Source organism: Myodes glareolus, chromosome 22 (genome assembly GCF_982192425.1).
Source record: "Myodes glareolus chromosome 22, mMyoGla1.1, whole genome shotgun sequence".
In the NCBI taxonomy this organism is placed as follows: domain Eukaryota; kingdom Metazoa; phylum Chordata; class Mammalia; order Rodentia; family Cricetidae; genus Myodes; species Myodes glareolus.
The window spans coordinates 58360989-58384202 of record NC_142047.1 but is presented as its reverse complement, the minus strand read 5'-3'; the positions used below and the strand labels follow the sequence as shown (position 1 = coordinate 58384202).

The window sequence follows — 23214 nt, the reverse complement described above, 5'->3', positions numbered from 1 at the left end:
TGACGGTTTATGGTGTATGTAAGTTTTACCCCCCAAAATAAATAACCCCTTAAAACATAACTGGTGTGGGATTGATTCGCCGATAGTTTCCTAGCATTGCCTCTAGGATGAGAGCAGCATTTGCTGGGGACAGTTCTAAAGTACGGCTGTGCTCATCCGGAGGCTCCACGGAGTATGGAATGGTGATGGGCTAGAAGGGAAAGCTAGTAAGAAGGTGGGAGTGAGAAAGAGCTAGAAGGACCCTGGGGCCCCAGCCAGATGTGGCGTTCCCAGAGAGTGGGGTGGGCTGGGAGAAAGGAATCCTGTAGTTAGGCTGCAGTGGAAGTTAAGTCCAGGGAGACAGAAATAAAAGAACTAGGGTCCTCATCAAAGACCTGATCTAATTTTTGTTTTTGAGACAAGGCCTTGTGTATCTCAGGCTGGCCTTGAACTTGGTACGTAACTGAAGATGGCTTTGAACCCTTCATCTTCCTGCACCCACTTTCCAGGTGCTAGAATCTTAGGCATTGCTCACCTGGCTCAGTTTATGCAGTCTGGGCAATCACACCCAGTGCTCTTTCAACAGAGCTCAGCCCCCAGTCCTGCTTTTCTTTGTAGCCTGTGGTCATCATAATTATCTCTTACCATCCCCCTTTTATCAACAATTCTATTTTCAGCACTATTTTTGCTTGTTCTTAAGTTATTTGTTAAACCTGCAATACCGCTAGCCTGTCCTTTGAATTTATGTCAAACCTATTTTTGTCACTTCCTGTTATTTTGTTGTCTAATTTTAAGTTTTTGTTTATCATGTGTGTCTTGATTTATGTGTTCATTTAAAAAAGATTAATTAATTAATTTTTTATGTATGAGTGTTTTGCCTACACATACCCATGTGCTCCGTGTACGCACCCGGTGTTGGAGGAGCTCAGGAGAGGGAACTGTGTCTAGGGAACTGGAGTTAGTGGTGGCTGAGTCGACTATGATCCTCTGGAGGAGCTGTTCCTTTGCCAGTGTTGATCGCTGTGAAGAGACACTATGACCAAGGCAACTATTATAAAAGGAAGGATTTAACTGGGACTCTCAGTTATCATCATGGTGGGAGAGCATGGCCGAACACAAGCAGACATGGTGCTGGAGAAGCGGCTGAGATTACATCCTGACCTGTAAGCAGAGAAAGACACTGGGCCTGGTTTTGGAAAAGCCTTGGCAGGGGACTTTGGAACCTCAAAGCTCGCCCCCAGTGGCATACTTCCACCAACAAGGGCACACCTCCTACCCCTCTGCTCCTTTGCAAATAGTGCACCTCATTGATGACTAAGTATCCAAACGTATGAGCCCACGGGGGCCATTCTTACTCAAACCACCGCAAGCAGCATGTATTCCAAACCACAGAGCCAGGTCTCCAGCCCTATCCTCCCTTTTCTTGACCATGCTGTTTTCTTACGTTTCTCTGTTTGCTGAAGCTTCCTGCCTGACTATGTAGGGGCTCGCTTGCCACTCTCTTCTTACTCATCTCGCTTGAAGTGTGAGGGAGTGAGAAAGGTAAGGGGGCAGCATCTTCAATGATGGGAAGGAAGCGTTTGTTAGAGTGCCTGGGCTCTGATCTTTCTGCTAAGATTCTGTCGGACGCCTTTCATTTGGCAGCCATTCAGGTATCAGATGAGATTTTGAGCCGGGCCCTGAGATAAAGAGCAGTGACTTAGATGACACCGAGGCTTACCGTGTTTTCTGGCTGATTGCTTGAACACGAGCACTCTGGGTTGGGGCCCCGTTCTGGGGGCAGCTCCAGCCCACTGTCTGCTCCGCCGTGTTGGCGTTCCTGCGCTCTTACCTAGGACCTGTTGGCTTTCTCAGCACTGTAGCCATGCTCAGCTCTGTCTGCAGAGCCACACCAGTCGGAACAAACGGGAAAGGGGCCAGGATGACAGAAGACAACTTCAGCTTTCAGCTATAGTCTTTTTCAGGCACCATCTACTGTTTGTTTGTTTGTTTATTTATTTTTGAGACACAGTCTCTCTAAAAACAGTTGTAATCTCCACGGCCCTAAGTTTCAAATAATAGTGTGTCATATGCCTAGAACATAGTGAAGCAGTCACCTTCTGAAGTGCTGTGTGTGTGTGTGTGTGCACATGTACATGCATGTGTATGTGTGTATGTTGAGAAATGTATTCAATATTCTGGGTAGTTAAATTTGCAGGTTTGAGAATTCCATTATGCTAGGAATGAATGAGAAAGTGTGGCCTCACCAAGATTTACCTCTGATGGAGAAGTGCAACTCATTTCTGGGATAGGAGAAATTGAACTCAAACTGGACTTCAGATTGGCTCCTGACACAGAGAGTTCCGTGGAGCCTTCCTCCTTCCATTCCAAGAGTTGTCTCAGGAGCGTCCTACCTCTCCATGTGAAGACTGAAGCCCTCCTTTCAGTGCATATAACTTAGTACGGTACGGTGAGTGAGGATCCCCTGCCCTGCCCAAGGTGTGTTTCCCTTCATTCACACGGATTTACATGTAAATGTGTGTGGAGTCCAGAGACCAGTCTAAGCTGTTATTCTGCAGACAGCATCTAGGTTTTTGAGACACAGTCCCTCATTGGTCTGGAACTTGCAGATTAGGCTAGCTGGCCATCAGGTACCAGGGATCTTCCTGTCTCCATCTTCCCAATGCAGGAATTACAAGTGCATACAATTGCACACAGCTTTTTTCCATATGCCCTGGGACTTGAACTCAGGTCCTCCGTCTTACACAGCAAGCACTTTACCAACTGAGCTATTTTAAAGTTCCAGAGGACTTGTTCATTTTCTTTCTGTAACTATAATTCTCTTTATTCATTACAAGTTCCTTTAAAGAGTGGTAAAGATTATAAACCAGAGGGATGAGACATTTGAAAGAGCAGGGATACAAGGAACATACCTAAACATAATAAAGGCAATATACAGCAAGCCAGCAGCCAACATCAAACTAAATGGAGAGAAACTCACAGCGATTCCACTGAAATCAGGAACAAGACAAGGCTGTCCACTCTCTCCATACCTATTCAATATAGTCCTTGAGGTCCTAGCTAGAGCAGTAAGACAACAAAAGGGGACCAAAGGGGATACAAATCAGAAAAGAAGAAGTCAAACTTTCACTGTTTGCTGATGATATGATAGTTTGATGTGGGATTCCCCTCTGTATGCTGTGGACACCATTGGTGAATAAAGAAACTGCTTTGAGCCTATAGCAGAGCAGGGCAGATTAGAGCTAGGTGGGGAAAACTAAACTGACTACTGGGAGAAGGAAGACAGAGTTTAGGGAGAAGTCATGTAGCCCCCACAGGAGACAGATGCCAGACAGAACTTTATCCAGTAAGCCACAGTCACGTGGCAATACACAGATTAATGGAGATGGATTAAATTAATAAGTAAGAGTTAACCAATAAAGAAACTAGAGCTAATGGACCAAGCAGTGATTTAATTAATACAGTTTCTGTGTGGTTATTTCAGGAGTCTGGGCAGCCAGGAAATGAACAAGTGGCCTCCCCATTACAATAGTTTACATAAGTGACCCCCAAAAATTCTACCAAGGAACTTTTGCAATTGATAAACACTTTCAGTAATGTAGCAGGACACAAGATTAACTTAAAAAAAAAAATCAGTAGCTCAAAGGGCTTGTTCAGGAAGAGGGTGTGAGGACCCTGATTTCACCAGAGATTTACTAACTTGTGTTCCTATTATGATGTTCTGGCTTCCTCAGGCCATAAGAAATGGGGCAAAGTTACCATTGTTAGAAATCTCTGAAGCTTCAGGCCACATCAGAACGTTCCCCTTTTAAGATGATCCAATAAGATATTTGTTAGTGAAAAAACCCAGCTAACAGATATCTTGAAGATGAGACCAAGTATAAGATGTGCTTTATATACACAGTATAGACATGGTATGATGGTATTGTCATGTAAGAACTGCATCACGCTTGGCATGACCCATCACAGGGCGGCAGGCTTGTAATGTTTAAACTTGTGTCTCATATGACATTCAGATAGTTTCAGAATCCACAGCTGCGTCAGTTAACTTTCTGTTGCTCTGGCAATATACCTGAGTTAGCTGACTTAAATGGACAAAATATACATTGTGATGCATGGTATTAGATTCACAGTCATTTTGGTGCTATTACAGCGGGTCTGTAGCTAGCAGAACATCAGATCAGGGATCAAATGGCAGAACTGAGCTGATCACCTTGCGGAGACCAGGAATATGAGGGGTTCAGAGGCAAAATGTAGCCTTTAAGGACACAGCGTCAGTGACATTGTGTCTTCCGGCTACTTCTCACTAACCCATTAGGCTCAAAATCCAAAAATAGATGTATTCATTTGTGGGGTCATAGCCTTCCTGGTCCAGGTACATCCCAAAGGCCCCACCTCTGAATAATGAAGTACTGGGGATCAAGCCTCCCCAAAAGGTTTGAGGCAGAGGCCTCTCATTTATTCCAGGCTGGTTTGACCTCATCATATATCTGAGGTGACCTTGAACTTCTCACTGAGGTGACCTTGAACTTCTGATCCTCCGGTTTTTACATCTTGAGTGCTAAGATTACGGGGGTGTACCTCGGCATCTTCAATTTTCAGTTCTCAGGATCGAATTGGGGACTTCGTGGGTGCTAGGGAAACAATGAGCCAACTGAACTACAGCCCTCACTCTTCCGTAGTTTAAATATATGTAAAATGGAGCACTAATGAAGGAAAGTTCTATTTCAGACCCTAAAAGTAGTTCCTTTATAGCTGAAGAGTTTGCATCATGGCAGAATTCCAAGAGACTTGAGGAGAGTGATTGAGTCACCTTCCCATAAATCATGCCGATGACATTAAGACATAATTTAGTCAACAATGAGATGCTTCCAACATTGGCAGACATGGAGCACTGAAGGCTCATGGGGGATGGGTGGTTTCCCAGCAGGATCCTATCAGCAGCACCAGCCTGTCAGCTTACACCTCTGATGTGGAGACCTCAGGAAGAGGAGTATAGTTGGCTCTGGCCCAGATGAGGAGCAGAGATGCCAAGCCGCTGGAAGGGGCATAAGGAGTTGGGGAACCTGCTGTCTATCCTGGCGATTCATTTTCTTGTTGAAGCTTCCAGAAGGCAGTATGCGTTTGTTCCCAGCCTAGAGGAAATGAGGTCCTGGCTGCTTTACCCATCATTTCAGGCACCATTTCATTACCACATGGAGCTGAGACCTTATTTTTGGCTTTTGAAGTGTGGCCTCCTGTATCTCAAGTTGACCTTGAACTTGCTGGTGACCAAGGATGATCTTGAAACCCCGATCCTCTTACCTTCATCTCTCCCTTACTGGGCTTATAAGTGTGTACCAGCAGTCCTGTGAAAAACAAAACAAAACAAAAACAATTTTTGGGCACCTGTATTTGACTGTAAAACTCTATGACCCGATATAACCGTATCTACTTGGAAGAAAGACCCTAAACAACAAAAGTAGAAATCATGAAGGAAGATTTAAGAGACCAGTCTCATTTTTACCATCTTTAGAGCTCAGTTGTTAGGTATGCTCTATTAGCTAAGTGGAGGAACTGGCTTTTCTGAACAGTTCCTCTCCTTGTTGATTGAGCTCTGAAAAGGGCCAGGATTTGCCACGCTTCTGTAGTGCTTCAGAACCTTTTAGCCAGCAGCACATGACACCAGGGACTCTTTCTCTTGAAACAACCACATTTTGGCTCTTCACAGGTTATGGTGGCAAAATAGCCACAAAGTTCAGGCAAGTGAGATTTCATTTACTTGTTTATTTATTCATTCAGGTGCGGTCTCCTGCAGTCCAGCCTGGCCTTGAACTCACGTAGAGTTAAGGACAGATTTGGACTTCCCTCTCAAGCACTGGGATTACAGGTGTGAGGCACCATGCTCAGCTTTGAGTGAGGAGGTTTTGAACGGACTAGTTTTCTAGGCTGCTCTGTGCTCTGTTTGGAGTGTTTAAAAACCCCGCGAGGATGCCCGCCCTTATTTTTGAAGGCTTAGAAGTGACCAGAAGATGAGATGCCAAGACAAATGGCTCAATGTGGTGACAGAGTAACACGGATGGGCACAGGTCACCAAACATCTTGTGATCTCCCTGACCGGATCATTACACAGGGTAATGTGTATTCAAATATCACATCATGTCTCCAACATATGTATAATTATCATCTGCCATCAGACATAAAATCTAAGTGGCAGGTCTCATCTCCCACACAGGCTCTTAGCAGCAGGGCCATTTGTGGAGCTCTGGCAGACAATACCCTGAGAGAAAGCGATAGGGGTCATGGAGGGAGGTAAGGCCACGCGTGACTGCACGTACCCTGTGACCTCTCTGAACCATGGAGTTCTCACTAGTATGAGGAAATAAGGAGACTGTTACAGCTTGATATTACATGGACCCTGCTAGGGCTGCAGCTTGGAGCACTGAGAAAGCAGAGGAAGATTAGAAGTTCATTGCCATTCTTGGTTACACAGCCAGATCAGAGCCAGTCAGAGACACGTGAGACCTTGCTTTAAAAAAAAAAAAAAATGCCCAGTGTTCTCAATGCAAAGGAACCCGTGTCATCATGGGAAGTTCCCTCATTTGTTCTATGCAAGAGAGATCTCCTTCCTCTTGGGGGCTCCATGTTTTTATAAGTGTTACTGGGTGTAAGAAGTCCTCCTGGGCACACACTCCTTTTGAGGACTCTTCCATTCAGGTTCTCAGTTGCCGAGTTGCTTAAGATTTCTTAGGACAGAGCAGTTAGGAGAAACAAAAGCTAATTCTGGGCAGAACTACTTTCTCATGACCCATAAAGCCTTCTGATTACCCCTGGATAGCAGAAGAATCCCCAGATGGAAACATTGGGCGACATCTTTGATGTGCACATTCAGCCCCAGCAGCAGGAAAGGTATCAGGATACACAGGGAGCAGGGCAGTCAATCATTTTCATCTTTAAATGAATTGTTTCAATCCTCGTGATGTTTTAGCCCACAAATTTGGGAAGTATTAGAAAATGATTTATCAGATTAAACAAAAAGAAAGGCTTAGATAAATAATCAACCTTGGAGGAGAAAGAAGTGAGAAGCTTCTGCATTGGAAGTCTCAAAGGACAGAGACAGTAAAACCAATGGTCCCCGCATTGCTCTGAAACTGTGTCTAGGGGGCCAGGGCTGTGAACCAGTCAGCAGAGTGCTTGCCTAGCATGCATGCAGTCCTGTGTGCCATCTTTAGCACTGTATCAATTTGGCATACACCTCTCATCACCCCAGAGGTAGAGGCAGGAGGATCTGAAGTTCAAAGCTACATACTGAGTGTGAGGCTAGCCTGGGCTACATGAGCCCCTGGCTCAAAAACAAAACAGAGCAAAGTAGAATAAATACAATTTATTTAGATTAATTCTGATAAACAGCTTGCTGGTATGCCCCATGTTTTCTGTAAGTGTCCTTGAACGTCAGTAGGATTTTACCATAGTAAAATGAGTATAGTTTTATCTCCTTTCTAGGTAAAGACCTGAAAACGCACACAGCAGGGGACTTTCTGTATCCTTGGTTAAGTTCTGGGAGGTGGTTTCCTGATCCAGGAAAGCAGGAAGTGGAGAAACTTGACTCACTGACCAGAGCAGCAGGGCAGCAGCAGGGGTAGCAGCAGGGCAGCGAGACCCTGAGACCCCATGTCCCAGTGCTTTCTGGATTGAGGTTTTCTGCCATTGGAGGTGGACAGAGAAGCAACCCCTTGCCTGCAGAGTTGGGGTTGGGTTCTAGCAGTTCTGTTGTGACAAGTTTTTTGTTTTATTTTGTTTTAATTGATTTTTGTTGAGCTCTACATTTTTCTTTGCTCCCCTCTGCCTCTCCCCTCCCTCCAGCTCCCTCCCAAGGTCCCCATGCTCCCAATTTACTCAGGAGATCTGACTTTTTTCTACTTCCCATGTAGATTAGATCCATGTATGTCTTAGAGTCCTCATTGTTGTCTAGGTTCTCTGGGATTGTGATTTGTAGGCTGGTTTTCCTTGCATTATGCTTAAAAACCACTTATGAGTGAGTACATTTGATAATCATCTTTCTGGGTCTGGGTTACCTCACTCAAAATGATGTTTTCTAGCTCCATCCATTTGCCTGCAAATTTCAAGATGTCATTATTTTTTTCTGCTGTGTAGTACTCCATTGTGTAAATGTACCACATTTTCCTTATCCATTCTTCAGTCAAGGGGCATTTAGGTTGTTTCCAGGTTCTGGTTATGACAAACAATGATGTTATAAACATAGTTGAACACATGTCTTTGTGACATGAGTGAGCATCCTTTGGATATATACCCAAAAGTGGTATTGCTGGGTCTTGAGGAAGGTTGTTTCTTAATTTTCTGAGAAATCACCACACTGACATCCAAAGGGGTTGTACCAGCTTGCATTCCCACCAGTAATGTAGAAGTGTTCCCTTTTCCCCACAAACTCTCCAGCATAAGTTGTCATCAGTGTTTTTGATCTTGGCCATTCTTACAGGTGTAAGATGGAATCTCAGAGCTGTTTTGATTTGCATTTCTCTGATGACTAAGGATGTTGAGAATTTCTTTAAGTGTGACAAGCTTTTTAAAAGATTTATTTAACATGTTTTGGCTCAACACATTTTTTTTGGCCCTGTGTGTGTGTGTGTGTGTGATTGATCATTATTATTTTTTTTTCTGTAGTTTTGGTCTCCAAAAGAATGGGCATTTCCCCAAGACTTACCAAACAGACAGTTGTAACACTATGTTCGGTTTCCCCTTTTCCTAAATGTAGTATATAATCAGGATATAAATTTACCTGTTTCCTACAAAATCAAAACTTTCCAATAGTAATCTGTTAGTTAACACAAAGCCAACTTCACCACATGGATATCCAAGCCAATATAATTTAGGTGGGGGAGAAAATGTCCACTTAAGAGGCCAGTTCTGGCTCGCTCACCCCCAGAAAACCTGGTTTCGCATTCCCACTCTGGGAAGCGTCTCCTTGTTCTCTGTCCACTCTGAGCTTATTTTGAAAAGATAACTCAAACCTTGGAAGGGACCAGAAAGTGGACTGACCCCAATATCTTTAGCAAGAACAGAGCTAATGGAATAACAGCCATCAGGTTTGGGATTTCTATGAAAATGTTTAATTCAACGGCTTCTTTGGAATGTGTAGTTTGGAGCTTAAGTTACAGTTCATTCTAAGTGTTTTTTTTATGCTACTCAGAGAATACAAATGTCATTTCAAGTTAAGGCTTCGCTGTTCATTTTGAAAGAACAATTTACAAGTGTCATACATATCATCATAGAAAATAAAAATTTCTGTAAAAAAAATTTGCACAAAATTTTATGAGGGTACAAAACATGAAGCAATAATATACCAGAAAATGAGACATCTTACTACAGAAAGTCTTATAGATTTCAATAAAGAAAAAATATGTTATTTTACACCTTTAAAAATTACGAAACAATCTAAAACAATATAAACTGAACATTTTGTAACACTGCCTTTACAAATTAATAACTTTATAAACATATAACTTTTAAATATATTTATCAGTGCAAGGTACTTTAAAATTTAAAGTTGCAGTATCATTTTTCCTTGGCTGAGGACGAGGGTCAAGTCTGTTGCCTTAGTAACAAAGTCTCACTTAATGCTTTCCTCCCAGGATGATTGTAACAAGTGAATAGATGCCCCTGGGAATAAAAACATAGTCTTTTTTTTTTTTTTTAAGTGATCAATACTTTCCTGGAAAAAAGACATTCTCAATCTCATTAAACCAAAGTGAACAGACCATTCGTCCCGGAAGCAAATGTGATCTCCAAGAAACACAACTGAGACCTACAGCCACACGGGGAAGGAAGAATTCGGAGTTCTTATGTTCAGCTCAGCCAGACAGAATCCACCAGCCAGAAGCTGCTCTGGGTTAAGATAGCTACCTCTTTGTGCTGTTGAGGGTTACGCCTTGCCAGCCCTAAGGTAGGCCTTTTCACTTTATGAGCCATTGGAAGTTTCTAGAAGCATTCATTAAATTTTTTTTTTCAGGGTTTCTGCTGAATGGCTTACTCTAAACATTGGTTTTGATTTTATGCACCCCTTCTGCCTGGTCTTAAACAGCCTTGCCTCAGGCATCAGGTTTATTGTTTATTTCTTAAGTGAACGGTTCTTTCCATTCCCCTGCTCTGACTCAATAACAAAACAGGAAGGTTCTCAGGGGTCACTTCGTATATCTGGATGTAAAATTTTTCATGTCCTTTAGACTTGGGGATTATATTCAGTGTTCCCTGTGGATCTCATCTGAAAGCCAGCTGGTATTCCTTTCTCTTTCAACTTACGACTTCCGGTGGACAAAAACATTCATATCAAACATCAATCTAATCAGAATGGATGGGCACATGGCTTAAGGAAAAAAGATACTGTCACTTAAACCAGTTAACAAGAAATCCAAAGTTAGACTTTGGAGGACAAAGTTAGGAATTCCCCTTACTTAATTATCTTAAAACATAAAGTCTAGTAAAATGGTTCGCCATCGCCAGCAGGTTAAAGCTGCAAGGTTCATTCTGGTCAGTGGCAAATGCTTCGATTCTAAGAGAGAAAAAAACGAGGGAGGGAGGAGAGAAAGAGCCAAGAGTTTACATCTGAAAATACATTCCATAGGAAAGAACAACGAGAGAGAACATTGCAGCTTTATACAAAGGGTCAAGAGACATGACATTGAACTTCAGAAAAAAGGAGAACGATTAAGCCACGTAGCCAGGTCTTCGGAGCCCTTGCCTTCCCCGGGTCGGCGTAGCACGCTAAAATATACTTTCTTCTTAGTCAGTGGGCCACCAGGTCTGATTGAAAAAGAAGGGTTTTCACCAGAAACAGAGTGGGTCATCCACGGGACACAAGGAACCAGTACAAACAAAAAGGCACTTGAGAGGACGAAGACTAGCCAGTGCCGAAGACTTTTGTGGTGGTCATCAGCGGGACACCCGGGTGCCAGCAGTTTGGTGGCTGCATGTTATGGTATTCTGAATGGAGGTCACAAACACGAGATTCGGTACAACACTGTAAAACATCAAGAAAATCTGTCGGTATTGCTTGGTAAACAGAGCTGACACGCTATATGGGTACTGAGGCCACAGTACTTTGCAGACAAAATAGTCTAATTCTTATCTCCCCCAGGCGCTCGCTACGGGTAGCGACGCAAAGGTGGATGTCGGCGTCCCCTGAAACGTGGTTATGTTAATATGCTCTGGGCACTGGGGTACAGGTCGCATGTCCATCCAAAGGGCCCACTGAACAACGCCTGGGGCCAGCATCTTGGATTTTGCAGTTTCCGAGAAGAATCCATCACAGGGTAAGAAGAGAGAGGAAAAAGCGGGGAAAGAGGATGAACCATGAAGTCAGTCACACTTGGTCTCAACTGGCTTCTGATTATCCCAGTGAAACCAAGAGAAGAAAGCCGGCTGTACGTGATTCCGGTTGTTACCAGTCACCTGCTTGCGTCTGTAGGTGACGCTCATTGAAGCTCCTGAGAAAAGCCTGGCTTGGCGTCGCGGACGCCCTTCCCAGTGAAAGCAGAGCCGCAGAGTCCCTGCACCTCCGCCGTCCTCCCACCTCAGTCCTCTCACGCTCCCTCCAGCTCTGAGCCTTCATGCCTCTGAGTAATTACTCTGTGGGTTCAGTTTGTCCTTTTTCAACTTCACGCCATCCACAAGTTCAAAGTTATAGTTCTCCAGGGCAGACAGGTTTCTTTCCGACATGCCATTGTGCCAGCAGGCACAATACAGAACAACTCCGCAGACTGCACCCAGGAGTACCCCCAGGGCACTCATGGCTATGATGGTGATGAGGATGGGGTCCAGGGTCTTTAGCACATTGCCTGGCTTCCTGGAGATGTTCTTGTCGCCTTCCCCTTCCCCTTCATATCCTGGGGTGCTCCCTAAAGAAGGAGACAAGATTTACTTGTGAACATCGAGAGGCCACACATGAGTAGACGGAAAACCAGGAGAAGAGGGATTGATCTAGGAGCCATTGCATGTGGCAATGCATGAGGAGGGAGGGGAGGGTGCCGGAATTTGGGAGGTCACAACCTACTTTAAATCACTCGAGAGTGACAAATAGGTTTATACTTCTCATTCCAGAGAGTTAGTCACGATAAGTCAGGGTTTCAAAAGCCCAGGAAGGACTTGAACCTATGGCAGAGGATGACCTTGCATTGCCAATCTTCCTGCCTCCACTCCTTTGATGTTGGGATCAATACACCGCTGCACTTAATACATATAATGCTATAGATTAAACCCAAAGCTTTGAGTATTCTGGGTAAGCATTCAGGCAGCTGAGCTACATCCCTAGCTTCAGATGTGCAGGCATGAAGTTTTGTCAAATTTTAGCCACACAGTTGTCTACTATGCTTGGCAGGTGGTTCTAAAACATTCTCCTGTCTTCTGCCTGACCTCCCAGGCAGTCCCAGTACAGTGCCACTATGGGATGCTGTTCTTAGTGTCCTCGTGGGCTTTCACACAGAAAGCCATGAACGCCCTTAAGCCCCAGACTATCTAGCAATACTGAGAGAGAGACTTTTTTTTTTCTAAATAAACGAGTCCCTACTCCTATCATGCAGAAAGGGCCGTGGCCCTAACTAAGAAACAGTGTCTGTTCTGTGCCAAATAGGAGCCATTTAATAAGCAGCGACTTCGCCACCCTGACGGCGTTGCTGGGGACAGTCACGCTGCTCTGCAAAGGAGTCACCAGGGATGTGTTTGCGTTAGAGTGGAACATGAGAAGTTATTAGCATGGGAGCTTTGAGCCTAATTACCTGGAGCTAGGAGCAGGACTGAAATGCTAATGGGCAGCTTGTGTGGTGTTTACTTAATGGTGCCCTGATCAACTGAGATTCCAATCAGCGAAAACTAAAAATATGAGATGCGAGTCCCTAAACAAGGGAAAACAAGCCTTGGGGGCATATTAATACTCTCTCCCTCGATGGAAGATTGTTTTGAAACAACTTCTAATAAAGTTTACAGCTGTGTGGACCTGATCTCCAGCAGCACGGAGCCGTGTTTGTTGTTTCTATCGGTCCGTGCTGTCCGTCCAAAGAGCCGGACCTCATTTCCAGTGGCAATAGATGACAGTGATGCCCTGCTGTCCCTGCTAGCAGTGGGCAATGCTGGTCAGGCAGTTTGGAGACTGCCAGGACCTGGCTCTGATACTGTGTCTTATGTCTGAGCACAGAGGAGGTGCCAACTCAAACCGCACATTCTACAGCTAATCTAACACCCGAGGCTATCCCTCATTGGCTTCGCTTCTTGTGTATTAGTCCTGTTGTCTGTCCAACGGGAGGAAGCTTGCCCGCTAAAATCACGGGTCTCTACTGCTGGGCATGTAAATCAGTCCCTTAGTAAGTCCCATTGTCAGTGCTCCCCCCAGACTGTCGGGCCAGGGGAAAGCAACAGGATGAGATGCTCAGAGAAAGCTGGCCTCCCAGCCTTCTTCAAGATCCCACCTGGGAGGCCAAGAAACACAAGGATTTGTTGACTTCCAATGACTACATGAGTAGCTTGTACAACTTTCCGCTTTGTGGTTGTGTTTCCGTGAAAAAGCTCCAGCAGGGAGGGATTGGATCGACTTACTCCTGGGAGTGCAACCTCACAGTGTCCCCCCCTGAGTCCCCTAGGCAGCTAAGGACACACAGCACTCTGTGACAGTAATCCAGTCCTCACCCACTCACTCAGACACAGGGACTCATTCTGTCTAAACTGCCTGGATACCCTGGTGCGTGAGGGTTTCAGAGATGCTTATTTATAAACAACCAAAAACCACAGGGAATTAAGAGAGAGGCTGGTCAGTAAGATGAATTTACCTGCTTCACCAAGTTTCATTTCTGTATTCTTTTTATCTAGGTCTGTTGGTTCTGACAAGGCAAAGAAAATGGAAAGAGATGTTTAAGCGGCCAACGAGATAAAACAGAAATGAAAACACAAGCTGCGTAGAAACCCTCCACCCCTCTGCTGGGCTTCCGTAGGATTCGGACGGCAGTGTCCCTTTCTGTGGCTCAGAAACGCTGGTAAGACCCTGCGAAGGGCAGAAGGACAGGGTTGGCATGCAGACTGTGGGAGGCGGATGAAAATGAGAAGCGCAGATGGGAATGGACCCCTCACTACGAGGCTGCAGTGTGCTGGGAGCTGCCTCCTGCTGTTGGTGTGTACTAAACTGGCTTTTGAATTAGCACAGCGACTCTCTCAGCCAGGAAACGTCTTCCTGTACTTTATCCGAAATAAATGAAATAAAATTCTATGGAAAAAAAAAATGGAGCCTCGGGATAGGGTGCAGTCAGTCCCGAGTTCCCTACTGTATTCTTAAATTTAAAATCTTGACTAAGACACTATAGGCAATTTAGTAAATTTGTGCAAATGAATGGTTCCTATGTAGTTCGTACTCACAGTCTCCATAACTAGACTGTTCAATAATATATATTTTGTGAGTAATTATATAATTATACACATATTCATGTGAAGACCAGGCACTGAAGAGGCTTCCTTCTGTGGAATGAAGCCCTATTCACTGCTTTCCTTTGTATCAGTTTCTTCAATTAATGGTATCAAATTATTGCCCCTTTAAGGATTACATATAGTCAATGTTTTATAGAATAAGAGACTTGTAAGTTTTTGACAGGACCAGAAACCCATTGCAGCCAGTACAATTCCTTTGTTTTCAATTTGCCCAGCAGGCTTATTTCATCCTGTTATAATTAACAGCCTATTATGTAATGATGTATAACAAAAGTTTCAGTGTAGCAAATGGAGCCCAAGACTAATTACTGTGCTATTACATTGTCATTAGCGATGCCATTTGTAATCATGGATCAAGAACTGGGGAATATGAACTGGCTTTCGCCGTCCGACTTTCGTCTGTGGATCAACCCGGTCAGGTAGATCTCGGCATCACCGTTACCTGCCAAGTCACACCAGCTAGTGGCAGAGCCAGAAGCATCTACTGATCTGTAATCCAGCCGCGAATGGTAGTGTCTGTGACTCATTGACAAAGTAATCTTAATTAAATTCTCTGTTATCAACATGTTCCAAGGCCCACTGCTTTGTTTCCACACTCAGACGTGGGAACAGTCCAGATGTCTGTGTGTTCTATTCTCCATCAAAACGTTTCCATATGCCAGACATGACTTCTGAGTTACAGTCTGTGGATCCTCGAGACGTCAATCAGACTTTCTAAGTGACTAGGCCAGAGGAGGAAGTGAGAGAAGACATACTGACCAGCTTTATGCCCTGCCTGCATTTGATTTCTGCCCTAAATGACAAGGCAAACTCTGTCACTTGCTAAGAATTCTGCCAGGGCAAAGGCTTCGTCCATTCCTGCCCCAAACCCATCCTTACTTGTGCAGTCCTCCTGAGAAATGTGATTGTTGATACTGATGTCATCCACAGCGATTCCACCAAGGTTTCCTTTCCCGATCTCACCTTCAAAAATCACCTGAAAAAAAGTGAGGTGGTTTTCACAGTATTTTAAAGCTCGGTCTTCAACATCAACGTTTACAAACTTCCTCTCCCAGCTGATGGTTCGGCGTCAGCTCATGAGACTTCGAGTAAGTTAAACTCGCAAGATTGAGTATAGTCACAGAATCATTCTTTCTTTCCTATCAGTGGCAGAGATAATTCAAACCCCTTCTCACACTCATTTTTTTCATAAAGGAAGAAAAGATTTAAATGACAGGAATGGTATCTGTGACATCTCGGAAGTGAATCATAATGAAGATTTGTTTCCCTTTTCCCTGCTGTCATCTAAGAGACAGTGAGATGTGTCACCAAGACAAACATCACAGAGGCAACAGCTCAGGGTGGGCAAGTGTTCCCCACATCCCAGTGACCCAAAGCCCCAGTCCTGCCTTTGTGTGAGGGTTCATACCTGATACAGTTTCAGAGATTTGTGCAGCAAGACACGCCCTTCCTTCCAGTGGTCTCCTTGGTGCCCAACCACCATCCAGACCTGCTGATCGTACTCCTCTGGCTTCTGGTAGCGCAGCTTGACCCTCAGTGTACCGACGTGGGAGCCAGACATGTGATACCAGAAGGTCATACAGTGAGCAGAACTCTGTGAATAGACCACGGGGCTCACCAGCCGGGCAACTTTGCCTTTCTGATTTTCATCAGCTTGGGAATAGATGAAGTTGCCATCTCCTGTTGAGACAAAACTCTGTGTCAGGGAGACCAGACAGGTCTTTAGCTCTTTCCTCTCTCTCCTGCCAAGTCCTACCTACCCACAAAGACATTTTCCTGGGCTGGGCACCAGCAGAAGGAGTAGATGCAGTTCTTGGGAACCCCCAGGGCACTGGTAGCCTTGCTCTAAGAGGCACCGAGTAGACTTTGTTTGAGTACCGCTGACCTTGACCTCAGTATCACGGGGAACCAGGCTATAACTTACATCTGTCCTCATACTATCAAAAGATCGACTCTAAGCACAGTCTGTCTCCAGACTTAGGAGGAAGTGACTTGGGAATGTTTCAGCACACCCACAGTGGACATGGAGAAGCCAGGGGACTACCTTGGGTTTTCTTCTTCAGGTGCTAACCAGACAGGCTGTCAACAACTTACAACCCCACAAATATGGAGAGTTTGGGTGGCCAGCTTCACGCATGCCCCAGTGCTAGGATAACAAGTCTGTACCACCACACATTTTTTTTTAAAACATGGGGTTGGGGAACTGAATTCATAGCCTGTGTTTACAAAGCAAGTGCTTCTCCCCGCCCCCCGCCCATTGAGCCATCACACCGAACCCTGAACATCTTTAAAAATATTCTTGTTTTCACTTTCGCTTTTGCTAATGGTCTAAGGATTTCTCAGGTGCGCTCACGAGCTTGACTGTCACCTGAGACCCTTTTGTGCTTCTGGCCCGAGGAGAAGCAAGCGTGCATCTCTGACGCGCATTTTGAACACGCCATCCGGCAATAGCAGTGCTTGTGTAGCCATGAGGACTCGCTGTTGGCTTTGCTTTAATCACCCCCAGTGGGAATGCTTGCTCCTGTTTCCACCTGGTCTGAACAGACAACTCTTGGACGACCTTTCCGCTCTATGAATAGGAATCACAAACTCCCTCACCTCACCTGATGTAACCGGGGCTGTAACGTGATGCCCAGGCCTCAGAGGGCAGCGGGGTGTTCCCTTCGCTGGCTCCCAGGCTTGTAGACCTGTGAGGTACCTTTTCACTGTGCATGTGTGGGCATGTCCTCAGGCCTGGTTTCGGTGTAAGTGTCCCAGTGGGCCGTTCCCTTCTCTTACTGGGCAATCAGCCTGAGTTCCACTGATGCTCTTATTAAGCCAGGGAATGGATCCACAAGGAATAGTGGACGTAGGCCACTGCTCCAGACATGGGTGACACACTGCAGGGCATTGCTCACTATCTCACTGGGGAGTGGCCTGAGAGCCTGCTGACGCTGGTACTCCTGAGTTCAATTATCCCACTGAGCTGTCAAGACCTGGGTGTCTCTTTGTGACAATACCATTGCCTCCGTGAGCAGCAGTGAGAAGCTCAGGGAAAAGCACACATGTTCTGTGCCTGCCTCAGGATCCTTTGGGAAAAGACCACAGTGGGCAGTGCCAAAAGGGAGGAAACAAGATGATGGGGCCCATGCTTCTGCCACCAGTTTAACTGCTGCGCATGAAGCCTCTGTTCCAACTACCCACTGGGATCATCTCTCAGAGAAAGTCCTCTGACCTCCTGAGTTGTGATTATGGGGAAGTCTCTGTGTGTGCATGGGTGCTTGTGTGTGTGCGTGTGCACGGAGGCCAGAAATGGATGCTGGGCATCCCTCAATATCATTTCACCTTGTTTTAAGATGGTCTCTCAGTGAACCTGCATCCCTGACTTGGTTAGACAGGCTGACCATCAGCCCCCAAAACTCTCTAGTCTCTGTTTCCTAACAGTGGGGTGTTAGGTGCACAAGGCCATGCCTGGGTACTGGAGATCTGAACTCAGGTCCTTATGTTTTCATGACAACCACTTTACTGACAGACCCACCCCTCCAGTCCTCACTGGGTTCTCTTTTACCCTTACTGCCTGCCTTTGCAAATGGATACCCCTCCAGCCCCACCATGATGGTTTCTACTCAAAAACAGACACCAGACTCTCTTCCTCAGCACCCCCTGCCCCAGCATCCTGTGAACAAGGGAAAGAAGCTAGAATTGTTTATAAAGAGCTACACAGATCCATTTCTATAATCAGGAACACAAAGCCCAGTGGGGTTCCTTCATATTCAAAATTAGGCATTTTATCAAAGTAGTAGTCATTTAGAAATGCCTCGACATCCAATTTGCAAAGTTCCAAATATCATGATCATTGTTTTTGAGAAGGGGTTTCACTATGGCCTGGCCTTGAACTCATGGTCCTTCTGCTGAGGACTGGGATTCCATTGAACATGACTGTGCCTAGCTTCCTAATAACATTATTAAAAAGTGTAGGCTGGGGGGGGGGGTAGCATGATTTGTACAGTGTTTGTTCAGCACTCACAAAGCCCTGGGTTCATTCCCCAGCACCATATAAATCTGGGTGTCGTGGCTCATGTCTACAACCCTAGCACTCCAAGGTAGAGGCAGGAGGATTAGAAGTTCAAGGTCATCATCAGTCACACAGAAGGTAAGGCTAGCTTTGGCATGAGTGAGTTCCTGTCTCAAATGAGAAAAAGAAGAAAAAGTTGAGTATCTGTGAGCGCCTGAGAACATGAGAGTTAGCAGGCAGGGGCGTTCTTATCTAGATTGTTCCTCGTTAACAACTTCCATGGCCTTTCCTATGCCAGGGAAGCCTACTCTCCCTGATGATCTCGCAGTGCAGCAGGAGGCTCTTTCTAGTTAAGGCAGAGCCGGCTGCCAGTCAGTCTCAGTGGCTGGGAGAACAAAGGAGCCACATAGTTGGGAGGAGCCAGTCACTCCCAGACAGAGGAGCTGTGAATCCCAGAAATGTGCTTCTCTTCTGGTCTCCAGTGCACAAAGTGGCGGTGCTTCCCTTCCAGACACTTTATCAGACTCTGGGTCGGGAACTGGGTCCTCATTTTCTCAATTAGCCCTCTCCTTCTCTGAGCCTTTTAGCTTTTGTCTCTGGCTAAGGCAGCTTTTCACCCCCCTTTGGATGTCAGGTCCTACGGAGCCATTTTGCGTCACTTTGCATCCATTTTCCCACTATTACCGCCTTCATCTCAGCTAATTGCATTTAGTTAATCCGATGCCATTTATGTGTACAGTGCCATTTACAGTCAAAGTATTTTAAGTTTTCTAAAACCGCTTGTCTTAAGATTCAATGGAAAGTGTCTCGGAATTGAGGGAGTCCAATTTTATCCAATTTCCCTGTCACTCTCATTAGGAAAGGAGGTAGCCGCGGCAGAAGGGGGCCTCTTCAGCTCACTCCGTGCTTCCATTCACCGTGGAAGAGTGAACAGCAGAATGGGAGAGGGGTGGGGTACTTTCTACCCATCTGGCACCCCAGAAGCCAGCCACCCCCAGGCCTGGCATGTGAGAATTTAGGGATTCTTCAGCACCCCAAATATTCAACATAGAAGTCTTTTCAGGAGTGGTGTGTGTGTGTGTGTGTGTGTGTGTGTGTGTGTGTGTGTGTGCCAGGATGCTGTTGGCTCTGTGTAAGAACCTCATGTAGGGTGAAGATTAAAAAACAACAACAACAACAACAACAACAACAACAACAACAACAAATAAAACCAGGACAGTGTAGGAAGGAACATACTGAATCATTCCTCTCCTAGCAATTCCTCATCAGAGGAAGATGTGGTGGAGAGGCAGAATATGAGGTGTAGAGGATATGAGCTAGGTTGAGCAAAGCCTCCTGAATTGTTCGCCTTTTTCTTCCAGGGAACAGAGGGAAAGCACCAGGATGGTGTTCTGTGCCTGGCTATGTGTTAGCACGGAGTCTGGTATGCCGAGATCGCCGATGAGGCATGCTTGTGCACGGAGTGCCCACCGGACAGTATTATTTCTTTTCTAGGCAGGGTCTCACACAGTCCACGCTGGCCTGGAACCCAGTGTGTAGCCAAGACGACTTTGAATTTCTGAACCTCCGGTTTGTCCCTCTTGAGTGCTAGGATTGCAGCCACATATCTGTTTATTTCTTCTTCTCTATCAAGCCTGATTTTTAAGCCACGCCTCCCCCACTACTGAAAATGTCCTTAGTAACAGCAGAAAAAGTATAATGAACTCGAGTTCACTGGATGTGGCTAAAGTTGACCTTGGTAAAAGTAACCGTGACTCTCCCACCCTTGCTCACTATGTTGTCTTTTAGGGAAGCCAACCAGTGGCCAGACTCAGTCAGAATTCCTATTCTCACCCCCAGCCTCTCTCCACTAAGGAAAGAAACCTTGAGAGTCCCAGAAAACAGAAGTACGACAGAATACTTTCAGCATGTTGTATCACCCATAAAGCCACAGGTGTCAGGAGCCTTCCCCGGTAACCAAAGATGTGCCTAGCATGGGGTCATGGTATCACCCTTACCTGTATGGTCCTGAATGGGCCCCGTCTTGCTGGTCAGCACACTCCACTTGAGCTGCGCGTGGCTGTCGTGTTCCCAGTGGCAGAACGTCTTGTGGGACCCCCAGCCGAACTCGCAGTTAAAACCATAGGTCGGGAACTCTTCAGTGGGGAAGGACAGAGAGACACATGGGGAGAATTAATCACCAGGTTCAGGAAAGCCATTCATACTCTTCTGGGAAACTTTTTTTTAATAAAATTATAAAAAATAATTTTATATATATTCTAAAGCTCTGGATAACCCACAAAATCCAGGATTACCAAGAAACTAACAGATGCCTGAATGAACACGTCAAAATGTCTGCAAAGTCGTATTTAGCATTAGCATTCTATTTGTGTGTGTGTCCATCTTGAACAAGAATATGCATTTCCCAGTGAATCGGGTTTATGTAAGATTTCCAAGAAGGCTACTTTCCAAGGAACGTGTGTAGGGGGCATCAGTGGCATTTCCCCTGCTTTCGCAATAGCCAGTAAGAAAGGTAATCCGTTATTGAGAACAAACCATAAACGTTGGTATCATCAATGAACGCCATCTTGTAGACATTGTGAGCCTCCAAAGCTGGGATGTGACTTGAGAGGAAGCCTGGCCCTAAGACTTCCTTCTCATCTCCCCAGCTGACGGCCCGAGCCCGTGTCAGGGGGGAACAGCTGAAGCGTTTTTCTGTGATTATTTTCTTTCTTATGTGCTTTCTAGCAGGTCAATTAATTTCAGAATAAATCTTTGGCTTTTTCGGTGAACTTCTAAATTTGCATATAAATGGTTCGCTCCACTTAAAACCTCAACTCGAGGTCACATAAAGCCCAAACTCATTTAAACATTGACCCTTCAGAAATACTTTTTAAAAAATCTTCCAAATGCTTCCTTTGGAAGCTGAAGGCATTAAATGGGTTTGCAGGAAGGTGGCTGACCTCAGAGCTTCATAACCCCGAAGTCTTTCATTTACTCAGCCAGGTCTCTGAAAGGGTCTTGAGTTTGAAAGCACTGAGAGAAGAAATCGGTGATAGTACGGTTTTGTTTGGGGGAGAAGTCAGCGGAGGCTACAAACAGTTCCAAAGATGAGATCATTGTGTGTGCCCTGTCCCCAGGCAGAGCAAGCCTGAGATCAGTCATCCACAAGATGGCAGTATTGAGTCGGACAGGGGCTCATGGGGCGGCTGCCGGACTGAAGTGGAGTCTCAAACACTTGCCTACAATAAAGGAAAGCCTGCTATTATGGGCTGCCTTAGGTCAGGCGGAGACCTCATCTCCTTTTGAGCATTTTGTTCACTCGCCCAAGTGTTTAACACCAAGTCCTTCGCCAGCTCTCCCAGCGCCCCTCCCCCCACTGAACAATGGAGGGAGGGATTTTAATGGAAAGATTTATTAAAAAGATAAGGATGATTTAATATGCCTGTTTGGGTTTCCAAGGAATTCTTTTCAAGTGCTAATGTCCGATTTTGGAAGGAACTCACTATAAGAATAATCAGAACTGGGATGCAATTCCTTATAATAAGGAGGTAATGTGACCTCCCAAAAGGGGGGCAGAGCTGGTTCCAAAAGAAAAGTTGGCCACATGATGTGTTTATCGTGTACATGCTCAGCTAGTGCAGAAGGACAGCTTGGGTGTCAGAGGAGAGGGGTTTTCCATGTGCAAGCTACCGAAGCATGAAGTGGGGCTTCCTAGGGCTCAAAAATCTCCCTCCTGAAGTTACTGCCCTTGGGCAGCAAAGCTGACCTTGGCAGATGGCGTGGCCAACGTCTTTGCCCTGGAATGTACTGTTGTGACATCTCACGGTGGGTGAGCTCGGATGTGGATGAGGAAGTGTGAGGTTTGACTTTTCTACTTTACTCTGCTTCGGAAGACACACTAGCACACATGGCTTTGGTTTCATCCACTTTGCTAACACATACAATTTGCTCTCTGGTCCAGAAGTCTACACTGTGCATCATGCTGGCTAACGTTCTGAAGACATCATAAAGTGTATGAACTTGGCATTTTCGCAAATGGCCAGGACAAGGAGAAAGTTGTTCTTCATGTTAACCTTCTCCACAGTGGATAATGGTCTACCTTTACTATCCAGTGACCTGGCCTGGCCTGGCCTGGCCTAGAATTTAACTAGGGGAGCTACTTTTACATTGTATCGGACCCACCTCCTGTCTCCTGGTCTCGTTTTGATGCCTTATGGCTATCTTATTTATTTAGAAAGAATCAGTGCATTTCAGGGGAACAGGGGGATTGTGAAGTGTGTAGCTTGGTGCTGACAACTCAAGCCCGGATGAAAGGGTGAGTTCACATTAGAGGCAACAACAGACCTGCGTCGAAGATAAAAGAAAGCTGCAGAGGACTAGAAAAGAAGGAGAAAAGGGGGAAGAAGGAAGATGCGGAGACACAGGCACACTGACAGCTGAGCTTTTAAATTATTAGCCATGCCCTGTAGTTGTGCACAGTTCTCATTAAATTCAATAGCAACAATTGGACTAAATTCCTTCTTAAAAGTAGCAGGAAACAATATTCTGAACTTAAAACAAATTTATGGTCTCTGTGAGCCGGTGCCAGCTGTGCTGGCGAAATGATCTTGCCCGCAGTGGAGTCATTAGCACAGGATGCCAGCAAGGACTCATTTCCAAGTCAAGGCTCCTGTCTAGCCTGAGTGCTGCTTCGTCACCCCCTGGTCTGAAAGTCCAAGTGAGGGACTGAAGCCCACCCAGTCATAAGTCCCCAACTCACTGTGAGCTGCTGTGGGGATGTGGGAAGACCCTCAGAGGGT

At 45.5% G+C, this 23214-nt stretch overlaps 1 protein-coding gene and 1 long non-coding RNA gene across 5 annotated transcripts in view; one reads left to right on the top strand and one right to left on the bottom strand.

Moving 5' to 3' along the window:
* Window positions 1-9063: 9063 nt before the first annotated feature.
* Nrp1 (neuropilin 1) overlaps window positions 9064-23214 on the bottom strand; it is a 143338-nt gene continuing 129187 nt past the window's right edge. For 2 of the 4 annotated variants that reach the window (XM_087900676.1, XM_087900677.1), the window contains exons 13-17: window positions 20431-20568; window positions 15848-16119; window positions 15319-15415; window positions 13791-13841; window positions 9064-11870 (exon numbers count right to left, since the gene is read on the bottom strand). In XM_087900676.1, coding sequence (XP_087756802.1) covers window positions 11581-11870; window positions 13791-13841; window positions 15319-15415; window positions 15848-16119; window positions 20431-20568 — 848 coding nt within the window. In that variant the 3' untranslated portion in view covers window positions 9064-11580. The remainder of the gene's footprint in view (window positions 11871-13790; window positions 13842-15318; window positions 15416-15847; window positions 16120-20430; window positions 20569-23214) is intronic. The other 2 variants (XM_087900679.1, XM_087900678.1) reach the window with 1 other exon arrangement.
* On the top strand, window positions 13834-15006 carry LOC148118620 (uncharacterized). Its single transcript, XR_015736057.1, has 2 exons — window positions 13834-13994; window positions 14771-15006. It is a non-coding gene; the product is annotated as an uncharacterized LOC148118620 (long non-coding RNA).